General features: G+C 41.0%; 1 protein-coding gene across 1 annotated transcript in view; it reads right to left on the bottom strand.

Annotated features, from left to right (window-relative positions):
- LOC146821647 (uncharacterized) overlaps positions 1-19537 on the bottom strand; it is a 1582729-nt gene that overhangs the window by 1288915 nt on the left and 274277 nt on the right. The window contains exons 9-10 of the mRNA XM_085609888.1: positions 14716-14778; positions 14302-14364 (exon numbers count right to left, since the gene is read on the bottom strand). Of these exons, the coding sequence (XP_085466014.1) occupies positions 14302-14364; positions 14716-14778 (126 nt within the window). The remainder of the gene's footprint in view (positions 1-14301; positions 14365-14715; positions 14779-19537) is intronic.

The raw sequence follows: 19537 nt of genomic DNA, 5'->3' as shown, positions 1-19537 counted from the left end.
AGGCATTGCATGGAAAAGAGTCAGATGCCTCAGGCCTGCTTTCGAAATGGGTTGGATCCTTCAACCTTTTTTAGTACTGACACATCCATCCTTCCATGCTGCTTGTGACTCCCTATACTGACCTGACTACCTGCCCTGCGGTGAGGCTGAGATCTTGAAGTGCGGAGGTTCTGGTGGATGCCTGCTCTGACACGGCTAAACTCATCGGGACACAGGATCTGAGACTGCGCAATTCGGCTGATGGAGGAGTGGCAGGCCAGGCTGGGCTATATAAGTCAGTTTTGTGTATTGAATCGTGCAGTAATCCGTCAACAATTAGTTAAGAAATCTGTAAAAATTAAAAACGGCCTAGGCCTAACTTTTCCATCCAATTGGATGGATGTATTGTATTAACACTTGACAGGACTGCCACATATTTGTACACCATTTTAATGTGGTGTTTACATATATTGTTGTCCAATTTAAAGATATCTTCACTAGAAACTTACAAAACTGGTTCAACAATGGGAGGGGATTTATGGTAACTTGAATTCACTTTCTTTAATCTGACTTCATATGACATGACATCTTATGGAATTTATAGTTGGTTCATATATTCTGGTTCTGAACGGGGAACTACTAAACCTAGGAGCGGCCCTGGTGCCAGTGCATGTGTTTCTGTGGACAAACTTTTGTCTGTGCATTGATGTTCTGTTGCCATGACATGTTGCTTTTTGCACTGTGGCGTACTCATCTATACATTTATGTATACATACATATATAGGTACCTATGGCCATTTCTAATCAGACCTTAACTTTGTGTTTATCCCAAGTTTTCAATGTCAGACTGTGGATACCTGATGATGACATTTCCTCATTTATCTTGCTCAAAATGTTACAGTAGACTTTAAACTCAATTGACATTCGCTTAGATGGGGTAGGTGTGTAACTTACCAGCGGCGACGTCCATGATGGTTCATAGTCTCATATTCATCGATGATATATAGTAGAGGGATGACATGAGCAATGCGCTCCATAGCTACACAGCATATGTCGTAGGGAGCGAGTTGTGCCGATTTTCGGCCTTGAAAAAACTCCCCTTCCACCTGCTTTGATGAGGTGGTTTGTCTGACACAGATAGCGCATCGGAAATACACATCATGATAGGGTGGCCGGTTCACCCTAAACTGTAGACGATCTCATGTGATGACTGCACCACGGTGACAAGCGCAGAGGGTCCCAGCGGCAAGACAGATCTCTGACTTTGGTGGAATCCTCACAGGCCCGAGTATATTCCACACTGAACTCCTGGCCTCAGCCAGCAGGTCTGGGATTATCTTATTGTCTGGTCTGATCCATGTGCTTGGGATACGGTGGAGCGAAGACCTAGAACCTAGACTGTAAGTTGTCCCCCCCTGCAACTGTCATTGGATGATGGTATGTTCTAGCACTGTTTGGATGGGGGCTAGTTCTCCGGTTCCTGTCCTGGGGAGGGCGAGTTGGGAGTGTTCTTTAGGTTGGGGAATGTTATGGGGAACCAGGCGTGTCACAAGGGGAGGATTTTTTAATGAGGACAAGCACATACTACAACAATGGGACCCCCACTAGGTTTGAAATGCATCTTGTGGAATGTGAGGGGTATGCACTCAATGGTACGACATCATAAAATTCACTCCAATTTGGTTTCATAATTGTGTAGGTTTTTGGAAAAGTTTACAAAACATTGCAAAATGCATTGCAGTAGTTGGTTGCCTTTTCCGCTTTATCGCCTTGGCCATAAACAGCTTGGCCTCCCTCTCCTTTAAGGCTTTGGGGTTTATGCGCCTGCATGATGAACACCCCTTGATGAAGAGAGGTGCCATAAACTATCTTCATGGGGGTCAGTAATCAATATATGACTCCCACATCCCCTGCATGGCTTAAAAACGGACTTCTTCTGGGTAGCCATGATCACTGCTACAATTACACAAAGTACTTGTAACAAAGAAACTCCCAGAAATGGAGAGCCCTGAAAAAAACGTTAGACGTTGACAGCGCGGAAAAAAGGGAACTGACGTCAGCACGCTGACGAGGTCTTCTTATGGCACTGATGGCGTCATGCGGCGTCGCGAGCAGAGCCATTCATTGTGACGTCCTCATCGACGTGGGAGAGCTATGGAGAAAAGTTTCTGCAGAATGCTGCACATGGAGTAATTCAAAAGGTGAGGAATCCATAGGCAGATGTACCCATCAGAAAAGGGTCACATTGAACCTCTTATTGCTTTGTAGTTGCTTTGGACCTGAAAGCATGTATAAAACACCAATAAATTAATTGTATATCTACATGTGGGAAACTAACAGGGAAATTGCCATAATCCGTAAACATATCAGCACCAGTGGGCACAGCAGTCACATGCTGTTGACAAAACAACAGAGTGCAAAACTCATATCTTTCATGATCATTAGGCATATTTATCAGGTAAAAACCTGTAGTTCAACTGGCTCTACTCAGATTTACTTTGATCAACTGCAAATATATTGGAAGAGTAGGGGGTCACTAGTTGACTTATCCAATATAAAGATATTCTGGACCCCATGGCGATCAGGATTCAATGCTACAAGTTATTGAGGAAATTCTGAGAACACATGAATGGGGACAAAGTACCCATACACATTTCATAGTGGAATGTGCCTCACTGGCATTAAAAAATAACTTGTTCCAATTTGAAGGAAGCCAATACCATCAAATTCAAGGCAGTTCCATATGGAGCAAATTTGCAACAAGTTTGCCTTGCATTTGCATGCATAATTTACAAAGTAAAACACATTTAATCAAAAGACAATCCATACTAGAGCTCCATTTAAACACAGCATCACTAGATTGATGATATTTTGATCATTAGGAAAGGTAAAAAGGATCGAATCGAACACTTTGTCAATTGATTACTAACATGGATCCCTTTCTAAAATGTACCTCTACCAGTCCTGAAAACCAAATCTAATTTCTTGACCTAGGATTCACAGGCACTGAAGTCAAATTAACTACCAATACATTACATAAACCAACAAATGGGAATAACCTATGAAGATTCAATAGCTTTCTTCTGAGAACACTACTGAAAAATACTGTATGGCCAATTTTTAAGACTGAGGAGAGCTGGTATTCAGACAAAACAGTGAAACCAAAATATCGTGCTACCAAAATAGCGTGTCCAAAATATTGTGGTATGGAAATATCGTCTGCAAGAATATCATTGTCAAGAATATCGATATAAGGTAAATAATATAAATTTTGAAAATATCAAAATCATTAATATCGTTTACAATAATATAGTTGTTAATAATATCATTTTTTAATTATTGTTATGCATTTTAGTATAAAATTTAAATGCATATGTTGTACACTTTTTGTATGTTGTTTATGTTTTTTAATATAGTTTTTAAATTGTTAGTAGTTATTCAATCAAATTTGATAAATGTTTGTTATTTTTAGTACTGTAGTGTGTTGTGGGTTTATAGGGGCACAGGGTGGGAAGCAATTGAGTTATAATTAATTAATAATTTATTTTTAATTAATATTAAGTATTTAATTGATCATTATGTTAATTGTGCAAATATTTGTATAGGGAGGGAAGTTAATTAATTTTATATAAGTAATAATAAATGTTTGATATTAATTATATAATTGAAAATTAATAATGTTAATTGTGTAAATAACTTTTAATACGTTACATTTTGGGAGCTTGTTGTGGGTTTTGTAGGGTTATAGGGTGGGACATAACTAAACTTGAATTATTTAATAATACATTTTTTGTTAATTAATTTTTAAATATTAATTCTTTAAATGAAAAATAATAACGTAAATTATGTAATATATTAAATGGTATTTTGTGTGTGTGTGTTGTTTTTGTATGTGTAAAGGGTGTGTAGGAAATTAAATATACTAAATGATAAAGTTAATTTATTAAAATTATAGAAATGATATATAATTATGTAAAATATGTAAATACATTATTTTTCATATTATATATTAGGTGTTAGTTGTTGCATTTGTAGGAGTAAATGGTGGGACATTAATTAAATATTAATAATTTATTAGTAGTTAATTATTAATAATAAATGTTCAAGTGAGTTTTAACTGTGAAAATGATGGACATAATAATTTCTACATTTATATATTTGTTGTGTGTTTATTTATTTGTATAGATTGGTGGTAATTAACTACAATTATTTTCTTTATTATTGTATGTGTTAATTGTGTTGTGATTTTTAAATGTAAATAATATTGCATTTATTAGTTGTTATAGAATATAGTTTTGTATTATAATTATATTTGTAGTGATTATAATGTGTATTTACTAATGTAGTACATATTTATTTTATTTATTTAAAAAACATACATTTAAAAAAATATATATTGCTAACTATGAGGCCCATTACCCGCCCGCCATCGCAAGTGAGCCAGGGACCGGCCGCCGAAGGTGCGGCGGTCCCACCAGTGGCATTAGGATGCGCCCGCCACACTGGCGGGCGCATCGCGCATTTTTTACTTTGCGGCGGGAGGTGCTGCAAGCAGCACCCGCCGCAATGTACAAAATGCATGTTGTGCATTTCAATGCACAACGTGATAGGCACCACGCAGTGCCTGCCACCTTGTGCATGCAAATGTAGGGGGTACCCATTAGGGGGGTACCATGGGTACCCCCCGAGTGCACACCCCACCCCCTCAACGCCCCAGGGGCCCGCAACGGGCCCCAATACAGAAGACCGCATGACTTTCCATGGCGGCAACGCCACCTTGGAAAGGCATATCTCAGCCTGCATCATGATATGGATGGCGGTGTCTTGCAGACACTGCCACCATATCATGCTCTTTTTCCACCCGGTCTACGACAAGACTGGCGGAAAACCGGAGGACGGTCTTTCCATCCGCCAGAGTCCCCCCCCCGCCATCGTAATGTGGCGATGGGCATTGGCAGGCGGATCACCACCGCCATACGGTCAGTGGCGATCTGCCCGCCAACATAATCGACCCCTACATTTTTAAAAATATTTTATTATGTTGAAGGGAATTAGTTTGTTTCTAATGTTGTAATGATTGGGGTGGGTATAGTAAATTTTCTGCCTCCACAATCCAAAACTTTCACTATTCTTGCATTGGCTGGAGTGGGAATAGTACATTTTAACCTCTTTGCAATTCAACACTTTCCCTGTTGTTGCACTTAATAGAGTGGGAATACTACATTTTACCCCTCCGAAATCTCACACTTTCCTTACTGTTGTAGTGAATTAAGTGGGAATAGTAAAATTCACTCCTACCTAATCCAACATTTTCCCTACTGTTACACTGACTGGAATGGGAATAGTATATTTTACCCCTCCGCAATCCTATACTTTCCCTACTGTTGCAGTGACTGAAGTGGGAATAGTAATTGTTACCCCTCCGCTATCCAACACTTTCCCTACTGTTTCACTGACTGGAGTGGGTATAGTATATTTTACCCCTCCGCAATCCAACACTTTCTCTACTGTTGCACTGACAGGAGTGGAAATAGTAAAGTGTACCCCTCCAAAGTTTAAGACTTTACTGTTACAGTGAATTAAGTGGGAAAAGTACATTTTACCCATATGTAATTCCTACAGTTGCATTGCGTGAAGTGGGAGTAGTACAGTTTATTCCTCCTCGGTCCAACATTATGCCTACTTTTGTATAAATTGTAGTGGAAATAGTGTATGTATTAAATGTCAAATTTTTTAAGTTTACTTTATATTTTTACAATTTATCTTATTATGTGTTTGTTTATTTAAAATTATAATATTTATAATTATTGTTTTTAATGTGTTAAATATTTGTAATCAATTGTCATTTTTTATGTTGGAATAAAATTCCTTGTTTTAAAAAAAATATGCTGTTGGGTGTATATATATATATATATATATATATATATATACATACAAATATTACATTATAATATACATTTACATTATTAGATTAATAATACTTTTATAACTAGTTATATGTAAATATTGTGTGTTTAACTTTTTTTAAATAAGTAGGATTGTTAGATATGGTTCAATAAACATTATGGGCCTGATTACCATGTTAGATAAACTGAAACAAAAAAAGATACCCTGAAAACATTACCAACAAAGCAAAGAACCATGCTAGGAATAAGCACCACACTAAACCATCGTAAAACCTAAAAGCAACAGAATCACGTGTCTGTCCATTTACACCAACTTCGAAAGAAGTTAAAAAAGCACAGAAATGGGTATTTAAACTCAAGACTCATATTAGAGGCCTGAAGGGTTGGTTAAAAAATAAAGAAGGCCAGTGGCTATACTGTTATGAGCTTTATTAGGAAGCAGTCAGCGCAACCCATACCACATGTTTGATTTTTAAACCTCTCCTTGTGAGTAGTAAAAATAAACCTGCCTATCCACATGCAGAAGGTTCCCTATATGCTTAATTTGAAACATACTTTGGCATAAAGTCTAATATATATCACATACCAGTGTTTCCCAAGCTTTTTAGAACCACAACTCAATTTTTGGAATGACAAACTTTCGTGACCCACCTAGCTTTAATAGACAATAGGTGGGCAATATTTTTAATGTAACTTAAGCATGGTGTGGTAGCGCACTGTCATTTACAGACAACACATTTTCCACTGAATGGTGACTAAACTTGCAGAGACATTCAGTTTTACTGATAAAACAAATGATAATGTGTGGAAAATATTTTATAATTTATCATTTTAATCACACTACATTAACTAAAACTTGTGCCTTCTCCATGCTCTGCTTGTACCCTTTTATATCATATCACTGATGTCATATAAAATAATAGCATTTACAATAACACTTATGACATTGCACAACACATCATTTGTGACAGCACAGTGCAGGGTAAAGTGGCGAGTTATAATGAATGTAGTGTAGCTATTGGGTTGAATACACTGTGTATGGAGATGCACATGTTGTAATAATTTGAAGGTGTTGTGTTAATCATATATTTAAGGTATAAGTATTAGTTTACAATTTTACATTTCGGTGTAGTTAAAATTTGTTTTGTAGATAAAGAATAAAAAAGTTATAGTAACGTAAGGGTGGTATGTACATTATAAATTAAAGGTATAACTATGAGTGTAGAATTTGTAATGTGTCTGTATTATGTATGGTTTGAATATAAATAAAGATTTCCTAACTGTAACAGAGGTTTAACCTTTGTTTTTTTGTGATAAAAATGTTTTTTAAATCGTAGAGTTTACTGTCATTTAGTGAGGTGCTCATTAAGTGGAGCATAGAGTGTATGTTCGCAGAGTGTAGTGTTGTAGAGTGAATTTAGGTACAGTGGAGTGGCATATAGTGGTATAGCATGCAACTGAGTGATGTACAGTGGAGCGGCGTATAGTGGATTGTCATAGAGTGAAGCGCGGTAGAGTGGAGTGGCGTAGTATATAGTGGATTCAAGTGTCACAGAGAGCAGTTGTACGTTGTATTGTACAGTGGCCTGGAATGCACTAGAGTGGGCAGGAATAGCGAAGAGTCGAGTAACCTGTATTAAATTGGAATGGCATGTTGTACAGTACAGTGGAGTGGTATGTCATAGTATGGGCATAGAGTGGAGTACAGTGTGGTATAGAGACACAGAGTGTAGTAGAGTTTTGTACAGTAGAGTTGCACAGAGTGGAGTAGAGTGCAGTAAAATGGTGCAGTGTTGAGTGGAGTATTGTATAGTGCCATAGAATGGGGTAAATTATTGTGCAGTTGAGTCCAGTCCAGTCCAGTCCAGTCAAGTGGCATAGCGTAGACTGTAGTAGCGTATTATAGAGTATAGTGGCATGAAGGGGAGCAGAGTGGAGTGTGGTAGCATACACTAAAGTGTCATAGAGTGGAGTGGAGTGGTGTGTTGTGCTGTACAGTTGATTGGATTGGTGTGTTGTAGAGTGTCATAAAGTGTCAAAAGTGCAGTGGGGTAGAGTGCCACAGAGTGGATTACAGTGTTGTACAGTGGAGTGGCGTGCATCAGAGTGTGGTACAATATGGTAGAGTAGAGTGCCATAGACTGGAGTGACGTAAAGTGGAATAGCCTACAGTGGAGTTGCTTACAGTGAAGTAGCTTACAATGGAGTGTGGTACAGGGGTAGAGGTGTAGCTTGGCCTGGCATACATTGGAATAGCATACAGTACAGTAGCGTACACTGAAATAGCGTACAGTGGAGTAGCTTAAAGTGGAGTGGGTACAGTGGAGTGGCATAGACTGAAATACTGTATAGTGGAGTGGTGGACAGTCGAGTGGAGTGATGTACAGTGGAGTAGTGTACAGTGGAATAGCATACAGTCGAGTGGAATACAGTGGAGTGAGGTAGAGTGGAGTGGTGCAGATAGAATCAAATAGCGTAGAAATTAGTGACGTAGAGTGTAGTTGCATACAGTGGAATATCGTATAGTGCAGTGGTGTTAAATTGAGTGGGGTACAGTGGAGTGGCATAGAGTGGTGTGGCGTCCAGTGGAGTGGTCTGTAGAGTATTGTAGAGTGGAGTAGTGTACAGTGGAATAGCGTACAGTGGAGTGGTGAAAAAGGAAGTAGCATACAGTGAAGTGGGGTAGAGTGTAATAGCAGACAGAGGAGTAGCATTGACTGGAGTGTAGTACAGTCGAGTGAGGTAGAGTGTAGTGGCATATAATGGAATAGCAGAGGGTGGAATGGCAGAGTGGAATAGCTTATAATAGAGTGACGTACAGTGGAGTGGCATAGAATGAAATAGCATAGTGTAGAGTGGCTTAGAGTGGTGTTGCATACATTGAAATAGCGTGGCGTAGCGTAGACTGGAGTCACGTACAGTGGAGTGATGTAGACTGGAGTGGTGTAGAGTGTAGTGGTGTGCAGTGGAGTGGGGTAGAGTAACGTGACAGAGCGGAGTGGCATAGAGTGGAATCGAGCATAGCGGAGTGGCGTACAGTGCAGTGGCATAGAGTGGAATAGGGTAGAATGGAATGGCATGCAGTGGATTTGCATACCGTTGCATAGCGTAGAGTGGAGTGGCGTAGTGTGTACTGGTGTTCTGTGGAGTGGCGTAGACTGAAGTGGCATAGAGTGGAGTGGTGTAGGGTGGAATAGCGCCCTATGAAATAGCGTATAATTTAGTGGTTTAAAGTGCAGTGATGCAGAGTGGGGTGTGGTAGAATGGCGTGGTGTACAATGCAATAGTGGAGTGGCCTTAAGTGGAATGGATTGGCATAGATGAAGTGGTGTATAGTATAATAGCCCACAGTAGAGTGGCATAGAGTTGAGTTGTGTAGAGGTGAATAGGGTATAGTGGGGTGATGTAGAGTGGAGTGAGGTACAGTGGAGTGGCATAGCATGCAGTGGCATAGAGTGGAGTGGCATACAGTGGAATGGCATAAGGTGGACTAGTGTACAGTGTAGTGGCATAGAGTGGAGTGGGGTAGAGAGGAATAGCGTACATTGGAGAAGCATAGATTGTAGTGGCGTACAGTGGAATGATGTAGAGTGGAATAGCGTATAGTGGAGTGATGTACATTGGAGTGGCATGGTACGGAGTGACATTGACTGGAATTGCATAGAGTGGAGTGGAGTTGAGTATAGTGGATTGGTGTAGAGTGTAATGGCATGTATTATGTTAGCATACAGTGGAGTGGTGTAGAGTGCAGCGGCGTTGAGTGGAGTTTGGTAGAGTGGAGTAGTGTACAGTGGCATAGCATACAGTGAAATGCTGTAGAATGGAGTGGCGTAGAGTGGAGTGGCATAAAGTGGAATAGGATACAGTGGAGAGGCAAACAGTAGAGTGGGGTTGAGTGGCATATAGTTGAGTGGGATACATTGTAATAGCGTATAGTGGAGTAGCGTAGCTTGGAGTGGCATTGAGTGGAGTGGTGTACAGTGGAATGAGATAACAGTGTATGTCCATGCATAGAGTGTAGTGGTTTACAGTGAAGTGATGTAAAGCAGAGTGGCTTACAGCTGAGTGGGTAGAGTGGAGTGGGATAGAGGGGAATGGTGTACAGTGGAATAGCGTACAGTGGAGTGGAATAAAGTGGAGTAGCGTAAAGGGGGAAATCATAAAGTAGCATGGCGTACAGTGGAGTGGCATAGAGTGGAACGACGTAGAGTGGGGTGAGGTAGACTGTAGTGCGGTACAGTTAAATAGCGTAGAGTGAAGTGGCAGAAAGTGGAGTGGCATATAGTGGAGTCATGTACAGTGGAATATTTTACACTGGAGTGGGGTAGAGTGCAGTGGCTTAGAGTGGAGTGGCAGACTGGAGTGGCATACAGTGGAGTGGCATACAGCGGAGTGTCATAGAGTGGACTTGCGTAGAGCTCAATAGCATAGAGTGGAGTAGCGTGAAATGGAGGGGCATAAAGCAAAATGGCATACACTAGAGTGTTGTAGAATGGAGTAGCGTAGAGTGTAATATCATACAGTGAAGTGGTGCAGAGTGGAGTGGCATACAGTGGAGTGGAGTACAGTGGATCAGCATAGAGTGAAGTGGCATAGACTTGAGTGAGGTACAGTGTAGCTGCAAAGAGTGGAATTGCGTACACTGATGTGGTATGGCGTAGAGTGGATTGGCATACAGTGGAGTGGCGTACAGTGTAGTGTCATAGAGTGGACTTGCATAGAGTGGACTACTATAGAGAGGAGTAGCGTAAGGTGGAGGGGTTTACAGTGGAGTGTCGTACACTCAAGTGTCGTAGAATCGAGTGGCGTAAAGTATAATATCATACAGTGGAGTGGTGACGAGTGGAGTGGAGTAGCGTAAAGTGGAGTGTGGTACATGTAGCATTAAAGTGGTGTTGTGTAGTTCCTATATTACCTATTCAGGACCTGCACGTTCGGATAACATAAACTGTAGGATTGGTGGCAGACTAACTCCGAGCACCCCCACCGGATATGTTAGTCTGTTTCGCATTAGCTAGCTCACAGTGCCACTAGTGTCTCCTCTTATCGGGGGGAGAATAGTTTCTGGCAACCTTAGAACATGACAACCCTGATCCCTCAGGATCGTTGAAACAATGTACTACTTTTCGCTCAGCCACTCGTGCTCACTTACTTCGTCTCAGAGAGGTACACAGAAGAAACAGTTGGGTGTGTTTACAATAAGTATTTATTGCACAGTTGTTCTTCTAGTGAAAAATATATGTGCTTGCTATGACAACCGTTAGACAGTAGCAGAGATATGTGATCAGCAGTACAGTGAATATAAAAGGATTGTACAGTTCTACCACTTTGCAATAGTCATGAACAAATACATGGATATAAAATGCATGATAAAAGTGTGCATACTCCTACGATGCGTATCTGGATGTACCTAAGTGTACCTAGCATGTGAGCAGGTGTAAAGCCAAGAATCCCTCTGGGTTTAGTCTAACCCATTACCTGAAGTAAGAGAGTGTGGGATCCCATCCTGGTCTCGAGTTGGACACCACGCAAGGGATGTTTAGACCCCTGTCAGCTAGAGCGTCTGCATGCAGGAGCCTCAGTGTCTCTGGTCAGTGTGTCGGCCTGAAGTCTCGGTTCCCTCTAACTACTGCTAGCAAGAGGTGATGTGTTTATACAAAAAAGTATATAGAGTCCCTTTGTCCCTTGTTCTTGTGTTAGATTTGTTGGGTATGAGAATGACGTATGAGATGAACCTTGTGCGTAGATATTAGGAAGGTGGTGTATAGCCCCTGCCTGGTTTCCAAGTAGCCTCATGAATATTCATTCATGCAGTGTCAGTCTAAAGATGAAGTCAAAGAACACAATTGTTCATGGAAACCCTCCTTCTGCGCCCAGGACTAGAACTAGGTAAAAGGTTAAATCCTTAAAAGGCGTTCAATCCTAAAATGGCTTGTTACTGTGTGATATTGGGGAGGTGATGTAGGTGAAAGGGTATGATGTTACCTGGGCCTATATTAGGGTACCTATATGAAACACAACAGTGGGAGAATGGCTGTAGATGTAAAGTGGCAGGAATATAGATTATGAGGTGTAAATAGTAATTTATAGTACTTGATGTAAATAGTGTAAGTAGTGTTAAATGTATGTGTTCAAATACTTAGGTATATTTTGTGCCATGGTGTTACATGATAACTTTGTGGTATACCACGGCACATGCAGATGAGAAGGCAGCTTGTGATTGGCTAATGGCTGTCTTTAAAATACGTAAAAGGCAGCCATGTAGTTCTCCGCATACCTACGCTGCGTTCTGGGTTAGGGCCTTAAATAGAGGTAAGTAGTAGGTTTTCTTGTTATTCCCTACCTATTACCACTTTTTTATGTTTCTATGTATTTTTACTGCACTATACAGAAAATCACGCTTTTTTTAGTTTTTATAATCAGCGCTGTTAATTTGTAGGCATTACTGTAAAGTTTTTGGTTAATGAATTAAATATGTTAAAAATTGAAAATATACTGTACTACACTATATTTGTATATAGTGTAGTACAGTGTATTTAATTTTTTTAACATATATATATATATTTTTTTTTAGTATAGCAGCACTTTCAATGTAGTACCGCAGTACTCCGTATATTTAAAAACAAATATAGAAACTTCTAAATAATGTTTCCTACCTATTACCACTTAAATCAAGTGGTAATAGGTAGGGAAAAATAGCAAACCTAATACTTATCTATATCTAAGGGTGTAATGAAGAACACAGCCAAAGTGTACTGAAAAGAACATGGTTGTCTTTACTTTTTTGTCAAGTTAATCATTACCCCATCACATAATGCTTTGTCATCACAATATTCTGCAGTAGTTTTGCAAATACTGTGAAACACTGTAAAATTTAGAGATACTACAGCAACAACATATATATCACTAAGTTTAAATGCCTTATTACTTCAATAATACTTACCCTACTTACATGTATTACCCAAAAGGATCATCAGCGCACCATAATGTACAATACTGCCAAATGTTATGTTAATCCGTTTAGTCGTTTTCGTGCTATCTGTGATACAATAATCAATAGGAAATGCATTGGTGAAAAAAAGTGTTTTGGGACCCTCATTTTACCTTTGTGACCCTTTGACTAATCACTGTGAAACTTTCCATCATCTGCAAATGTAGAAAAAGCTATAGGTTTGGAATGTTTTGTGGAGATTCATCAAACGAGGGCAAAGTTATTAGCGGGCAAAATTCTTAGAAATTCTTATACCTAGGAATCCTAACTATAACTACAGACTGGCGTGGGTAGTTTTTGTTTCATAGAAGGGTATAGTTTTGAGCAAAATGTTACACTGTAAAACCAAAAATTACGTATTGAGTATTCAGATGCTGGAGATTGAGTTGTACATTTATATAATGTTTGCAGATAAGGACTCATTTCATGGATCCTAGACTTTATGCACTGAAATTGAAGTCCTCTCCTAGGTACTGTAAAAATGACTGTGTATTCCTTTGGCTTGCTGTAATTCTATGTAACCAGTGCTCAGCACGAGAAGGTCAATGCCTCGCAATTTGATGTTTGGATATTTGCTGTGGAAAGTCAATAAAAAATACATTTAAAAAAAAACTACAGACTGGCTACCAGCATTCCCAACGCTGTAATATACATTTATCAACGTTTTTTGTAGATTTTATTTTTGTTCTCATTATCATTTACAATTCCAGCTGTTTGTCTGTACAAATCTATGGTTTATCATTTATCAGAGAAAAACTTGAGGTGATCTAGTATGGCAGGAATAAAGAGAGATCATGTTGAAACAAATTAGCTGCTGCAAATTAGGTCCTGCACAGGTATATATTGCTCTTCTCAGGAATGTTTTTAGCATCTACAACAATGCTGGCCTTTGAGAGGTTTTTAAAGGACCCTGGTCAAGAAACTCAAGCAGATCCACCTTGGATGAGGACTTGTTTCAAAGCTTAAAAAATGTCTGTATTTCCCAAAAGTACAGAAATGGGTGATGGAGATACTTCAACAGTGTTCCATAAAATAAACAATAGCTAAAGACTTCTAGAAATACAATGGTTTCTACTGCATGATCGCCCGTAGTCGCACTGGAAAGAAAATGAAGAGAAAAATATACGCACCGAGAATCAAGCCAGAATCTTAGAGTCATTGAGTGGGCCCAGTGCTGTTTGCTTCAGTACTTCCAACACTATTGTTTTCTCTCATGTATCCCTTCTGACATTCATTCACAAGCCCCTTCCCACAATGTTTGTGAACATTATCAACTAATCTCAAAATGGAGCTCCAATGAATCATTCGCTGAACCTAGTTATGTTAGGGTAGCCGATGATTCGATACATTGAATGAATAAAAAGACAATTATCAAAAATAGGACAGCACATTTGAATATTCACACAGGTTTATCTTTACACTTACTGTGAGCATGTTCAGCTGGGATGGAGGTAATTACAGTAGTCAATTCTATAACTGCCAGGTGCTCTACAAATGAGAGATTAAAAGATAAACAAGTTATTTTACTGAATTTGAATCTATTCATAGTTTTAATTATTTTGATGGTTTTGACCAGTTTGATATTTGTAGCCTATATAATCAGGAGCTACTTCTAAAACTTTGGAAGGATCTACAATGAACATGTTAAAATTTAGACCACATTTTGATCGTTTTTGATTTCTATACTTCATGAGGGAAAATGCAATACATTCATACACTGCAGATTCTGTTGGAATGACATGAGTAGTCAGCCGATTCAGCTCTTTTAATGAATAAAGGTTAGAGTATCACAGCTAAAACAATGCTTGAAATATAGCGCATATTTATGTATTCACTTACTTTGAGGACTTGGACTTGGATTAAAGGTATTTTCAATAATCGCTTCTATTATTTCCGTAGGTTCTACAAATAACAGAGTAAAATTTAGGCAACTCACTTTATTGAATTGCAAGCCGATACTTGATGATGGCAAAATACAGTATATTCAACAAATAATACTTATGATTCCAACTGTAAACATCTCTTGAAAACTATGAAAAGAAAAAAGTCACTAGATAGTGGGATGGTCAGAGCGATCCCACGGCGATGCCTTTGAAAAGGCACTTTAATGGGAACACCACATAAGGATCCTGCTTGACATGAACTGTAAAGTCCATGCTGTGCAGGAACTAGTGTGAATGCACATGGGGGGGGGCACATATTATGCCCCCCGTGTGCATCCACATGCGGAGGCGGCACAGGGAGCTCTGTAGGGCCCTCTTTGTTTCCTCTCCGCCACAGTGTTCATGGAGTAGAAACCTCCATGGCACCGCTGGCAGAGGGGCAACTAGTAAAATGTTTGGAGGGACCGCAGCTGTCTCACCAAACATATTGCTGCCTCTACCCTGCCTCTACCCTGCCGTGCCACCACCAGGAAACAGTGTTTCCCTGGAGGCATCGGCGGTCCCAGGGCAGTCCGACTGCTCAAATTGTAATGGGGCGGTGGGACCACGGGTGCCGCGGTGGCTTAACTGCCACTGCCGCACCCACACGCCAGACTCGAAATCAGGGCCAAAGATTCTCTGTGAGCACAATCAGGGATCACATGTGATGGAGCAGGGTTTCTCAAAAATGAACCCTGCTCGAATGAATACCCCATAATACATACTAACAGTAAGTAGATGTAGCAAAACTAATGTACACCAACATAAACACAAGGGAACTGCTTTGCGCATGCCTGACCTAACCTGTAAATGAATAATATTGTAATAACGTTTGTGCTTTGGATTAAACGAAGAAGTTGCACGAATAGGCCGCATGTGCATCAGTATTTTGCATGTTGCATTCTGCTTTAAAAGTAATCATTAATGCCGCTTTAGCACAAACTTATGCTAGATAACGTTAATGGGGAATAGTGAAAGCTGGGCGGTAAACAGTGGAGGTTTCATTATCATATCATTCATAAATGTTCATTTTCATCTACTTTAGTGTGCTGGATGGAGCCACCATTTTTCTAAACTTGTCCAAAGTGGGAGGGGGGAAGCTTCGCTGAGTGATTCCGTTCTGACATGAGGCAAGCAAGACGCACTGTGCACCTCAGATGACATGAAAGAGTGAAGGCCAGAGTGTCAGACGACTGCCATCTACTGTACCCAAGCGTGGGACCGGAGATGTACTCTGCGAAGATGTTATTGGAATGATATGAAACTTTATAAAATTGTATCTTGTATGGGGAACGTGTGAACAAAATGAAATTCAGACCATGGAAATTAATTTTTACAATGAAGTTGTTGAATAAGGGGTGAAATCATGGTGGTGTGACAACGACACCCAACAAACCCACCAATCCCTGTACGAGTCAGATGTTAGTTTGCAACATTAGTGGCATGGACATGTCATTTTTAGGGTATAATTGAGGTACCTTTAGGGGTGTGGTTTAGAGCTTAGGCTGACAGGAAAGAAGGGTGGAAATGTGTCGCTGTCTGTCGGTTTGCAGAGAGGCCTAGCTGTTCCTGACCTGTCCTGTTCCTGTCCTTATGTCATTTGTTCCCTGTTTCTATTTCGGAGAACCACCACCATTTCCTAGGCCAAGGGGGTGCTTTTCTTACAGACCAATAGGTTTGTATTTAGTCTAAATCATTCTCAGAATCTAAATATTGATGTGTTTTGTCTATGAAACTTTTGTCTCTCCACCTATTCACTCCGTCAATGATTTATTGATATGTATTATTTAGATGAAACTATTGTCTCTTCATCTATCCCTCCGTTAGGTATAAATTGTTTGGCATAAATATTTGGTGAACCTTTTGTCTCTTACTCTATCCACTCCTTCATTGCATAATCTCCCCTATTATTAAAAAGCCCACACTGGATCCCACAAAGCCAGAAAACTTCAGACCCATTTCGCTGCTAAACTGGCAGAAGCCCATGTGAATAAAGTACTATCCCATCACATGGTGAAAAATCACGTCCTGGACCCATCTCAAAATGGTTTCAGGCCAGGTCACAGCACCGAGTCGGCCCTGTTGACCACCACTGAACATCTCCGGGGCGTTCTGGACGCCGGTCAAAGTGCCGCGCTGATCCTGCTGGATCTCAGCGCGGCCTTTGACACGGTCTCACACAATATCCTGCTGAAACGACTTGAGGCCATAGGGATTGATGAGCTCGCCCTCGAGTGGTTCCGGTCCTTCCTGAAGGACAGGCCCTTTCGAGTTTCAGCCCCACCTTATATCTCCCAACCCCATTCCATCGAACAGGGAGTCCCTCAGGGCTCTGCGTTAAGTCCATCCCTTTTTAACCTTTACGTCCAGCCTCTTGCAGTAGTGGCAAAAGAGTGGGACCTCACGCTGGTGTCGTACGCCGACGACACACAGCTGGTCATCACTCTCTCTGAAGGCCCTTCAACTTCGGCTGCTAAATTCAGGGATGGCTTAGCGGCAGTTGCGCAGTGGATGACGCGCAACTGCCTTCAACTGAACGCAGGGAAAACTGAGGTGCTTCTCCTCGGTAAGAACCCCGGCCACTGGAGCGATCATTGGTGGCCCTCTCTGCTTGGCCCCACTCCCGTGCCAAAAAATGTTGTGAAGAACCTAGGCGTCTGGCTGGACTCCTCACTCAACTTCCAGTCCCACACAAAGAAAGTGGCAGCTACTTGCGTGGGTCTACTGAGGAGTCTCAGTCCGATACTCGGTTTCTTCGACTGCAGAACTCGTCAACTTATCATCCAATCCATTATCCTTGCCCGGCTGGACTATGCCAATGTTCTATTCTTAGGGGCGAATAAAACAGAACTAGCACGGTTGCAACGAGTTCAGAACTCGGCCGCTAGGGCTGTGGTTGGCCTTCCGCGCAGGTGCTCTGCCAGAGCCACCATCCGGAAATTACACTGGCTGCCAATTGAATCCCGAATTCAATTCCAAATTCTCACCACTGCATTTTATGTCAGTCAAGAAGGCTTTATTTCGATATAAATATATCATAAAAAGCAGAATTGCAATAATACACAATAAGATGATGCACAATAAAATGATAAAAGGAACCAGTGCAAAATAGTTAAACAATGTTTCAGAACAGCTACTGATGCCAATAAATTACATAAAAACCAAGACATTTGTAGATAAGATCTAATTAAACAAGATACGAAAGCCTCGCTGACCTGATACGCCAAGCCCAGCCTAGGAACTTTGCTAAGCCACAGGCAAAGAGGGGCTGTGGATCATTTTTTAGTATGCGCATAGCCTCTGCGTGGAGTCTAGTTCCAAGTTCTCTGCAGAGAGGCTTGAGCCAACGGCTCCGAGGGGCTGCATATGCCGGACATTCGAACAAAAAGTGGGGAACAGACTCAGGCCTTGTTTCGCAGAAGGGGCAAAAAACGATTGTCTGAGATGGAGCTTTCCACTTGGAGGTCAATTCTCCAACAGGGAGTAGGCCTACCCTGAATTGGAAATAGAGTTTCCTGTCCTTACAATTTGTGATAATATCCAAGTAAGGTTCACAGAAGTGCACTTCCTTAATCAGAAGAAAGTCCATAGAGGACCTACACAAGTTGGTACTACTGCTTCTGGAGCCAGCTACCCAGCTCCAGTAAATCTTTTTTAGCTCTAATTTAGGAGGAGCAGTTCTGTTATTCCAATTTTCGCCGAGGCCAAGGCTAAAGAGAAGACGCTTGACTTCCCTCAGCCATGGGATCTTGACCCAGTCAGGAGACCCCAGCACGTCGGTTAGGCCATCCGCATAGCTGGACAATTCTGGTGTTCTCCATAATCTCGCCCATAATAAGAGAGGGCGAAGTCTAGCCTGGTCGCTTATTGGCCGAATACCCGTATCTAGAAACAGAGGAAGGGTTGGGGTGCTGTAGGGGAGCCCCATTAAATCTTTAAGAAACTTACTTTCCGAGCGGGAAAGATGGTCTGCCTTATGAGCCCCCCAGAGTTCGGCCCCATATAGAGCAGCACTAACACCCCTTGCCCTATAGATATCCAGAACAGCGGCAATGGGTTTTGAGGAAGTCACACGATGTTCTTTGAGCAGAGCACCCACCACCCTCTTGTGTGTCAACAGCATTTTTTGGAGATGACAATTCCAGCTCATGGAGTCGCAGAGCCGAATACCAAGGTAATTTAGATTACACTTGATGCAATATTGTAACTATGTAACAAGGCAACAGGTATAAACAGGTATAAACAGAACCGGGGGTGAAGATATGCCCTAATTATTCATCCACGAGTCACATTTACATTAAAAACGGGTGCTCGGACGCTCGTACAATGAGGAATTGATTACCTGTAGGGGCACATATTACCATTCTAAGATGGCGCGTTCAATCGGCCCTGAAATGGGCGGGACCGACACAGCGGTGCCACGTGACCCGGAAGGTTACGTTTTTTAATCACGGCTGACAACGGCTGCGTTGTTGCAGTGCTGAGTGAACGCCAGACACGGACAGAATATCGGTGAGTCCGACTATTTCCTTTTCTTCCAAAATTAAGGGGGCTGCGTAAAAAGCGGTTTAGACCACAGGCGAAGGGACACCTGCAACAGTAAACGTGACTCGGTCGGGGGAATTCCTCTTTTTAAGGGGGTACGCACAGACCTGTCACGGAAACCAATGGTCTTGAAATCTTAACTAAGAGCTTGGCATCATCAAAATACAAGTAGACACATTAAATATGAGCCATAC

The sequence above is a fragment of the Triturus cristatus genome, chromosome 6, assembly GCF_964204655.1.
Source record: "Triturus cristatus chromosome 6, aTriCri1.1, whole genome shotgun sequence".
Classification (NCBI taxonomy): Eukaryota; Metazoa; Chordata; class Amphibia; order Caudata; family Salamandridae; genus Triturus; species Triturus cristatus.
Note: the sequence above shows the minus strand (reverse complement) of the source record. Positions and strands in the feature narration are given on the sequence as shown.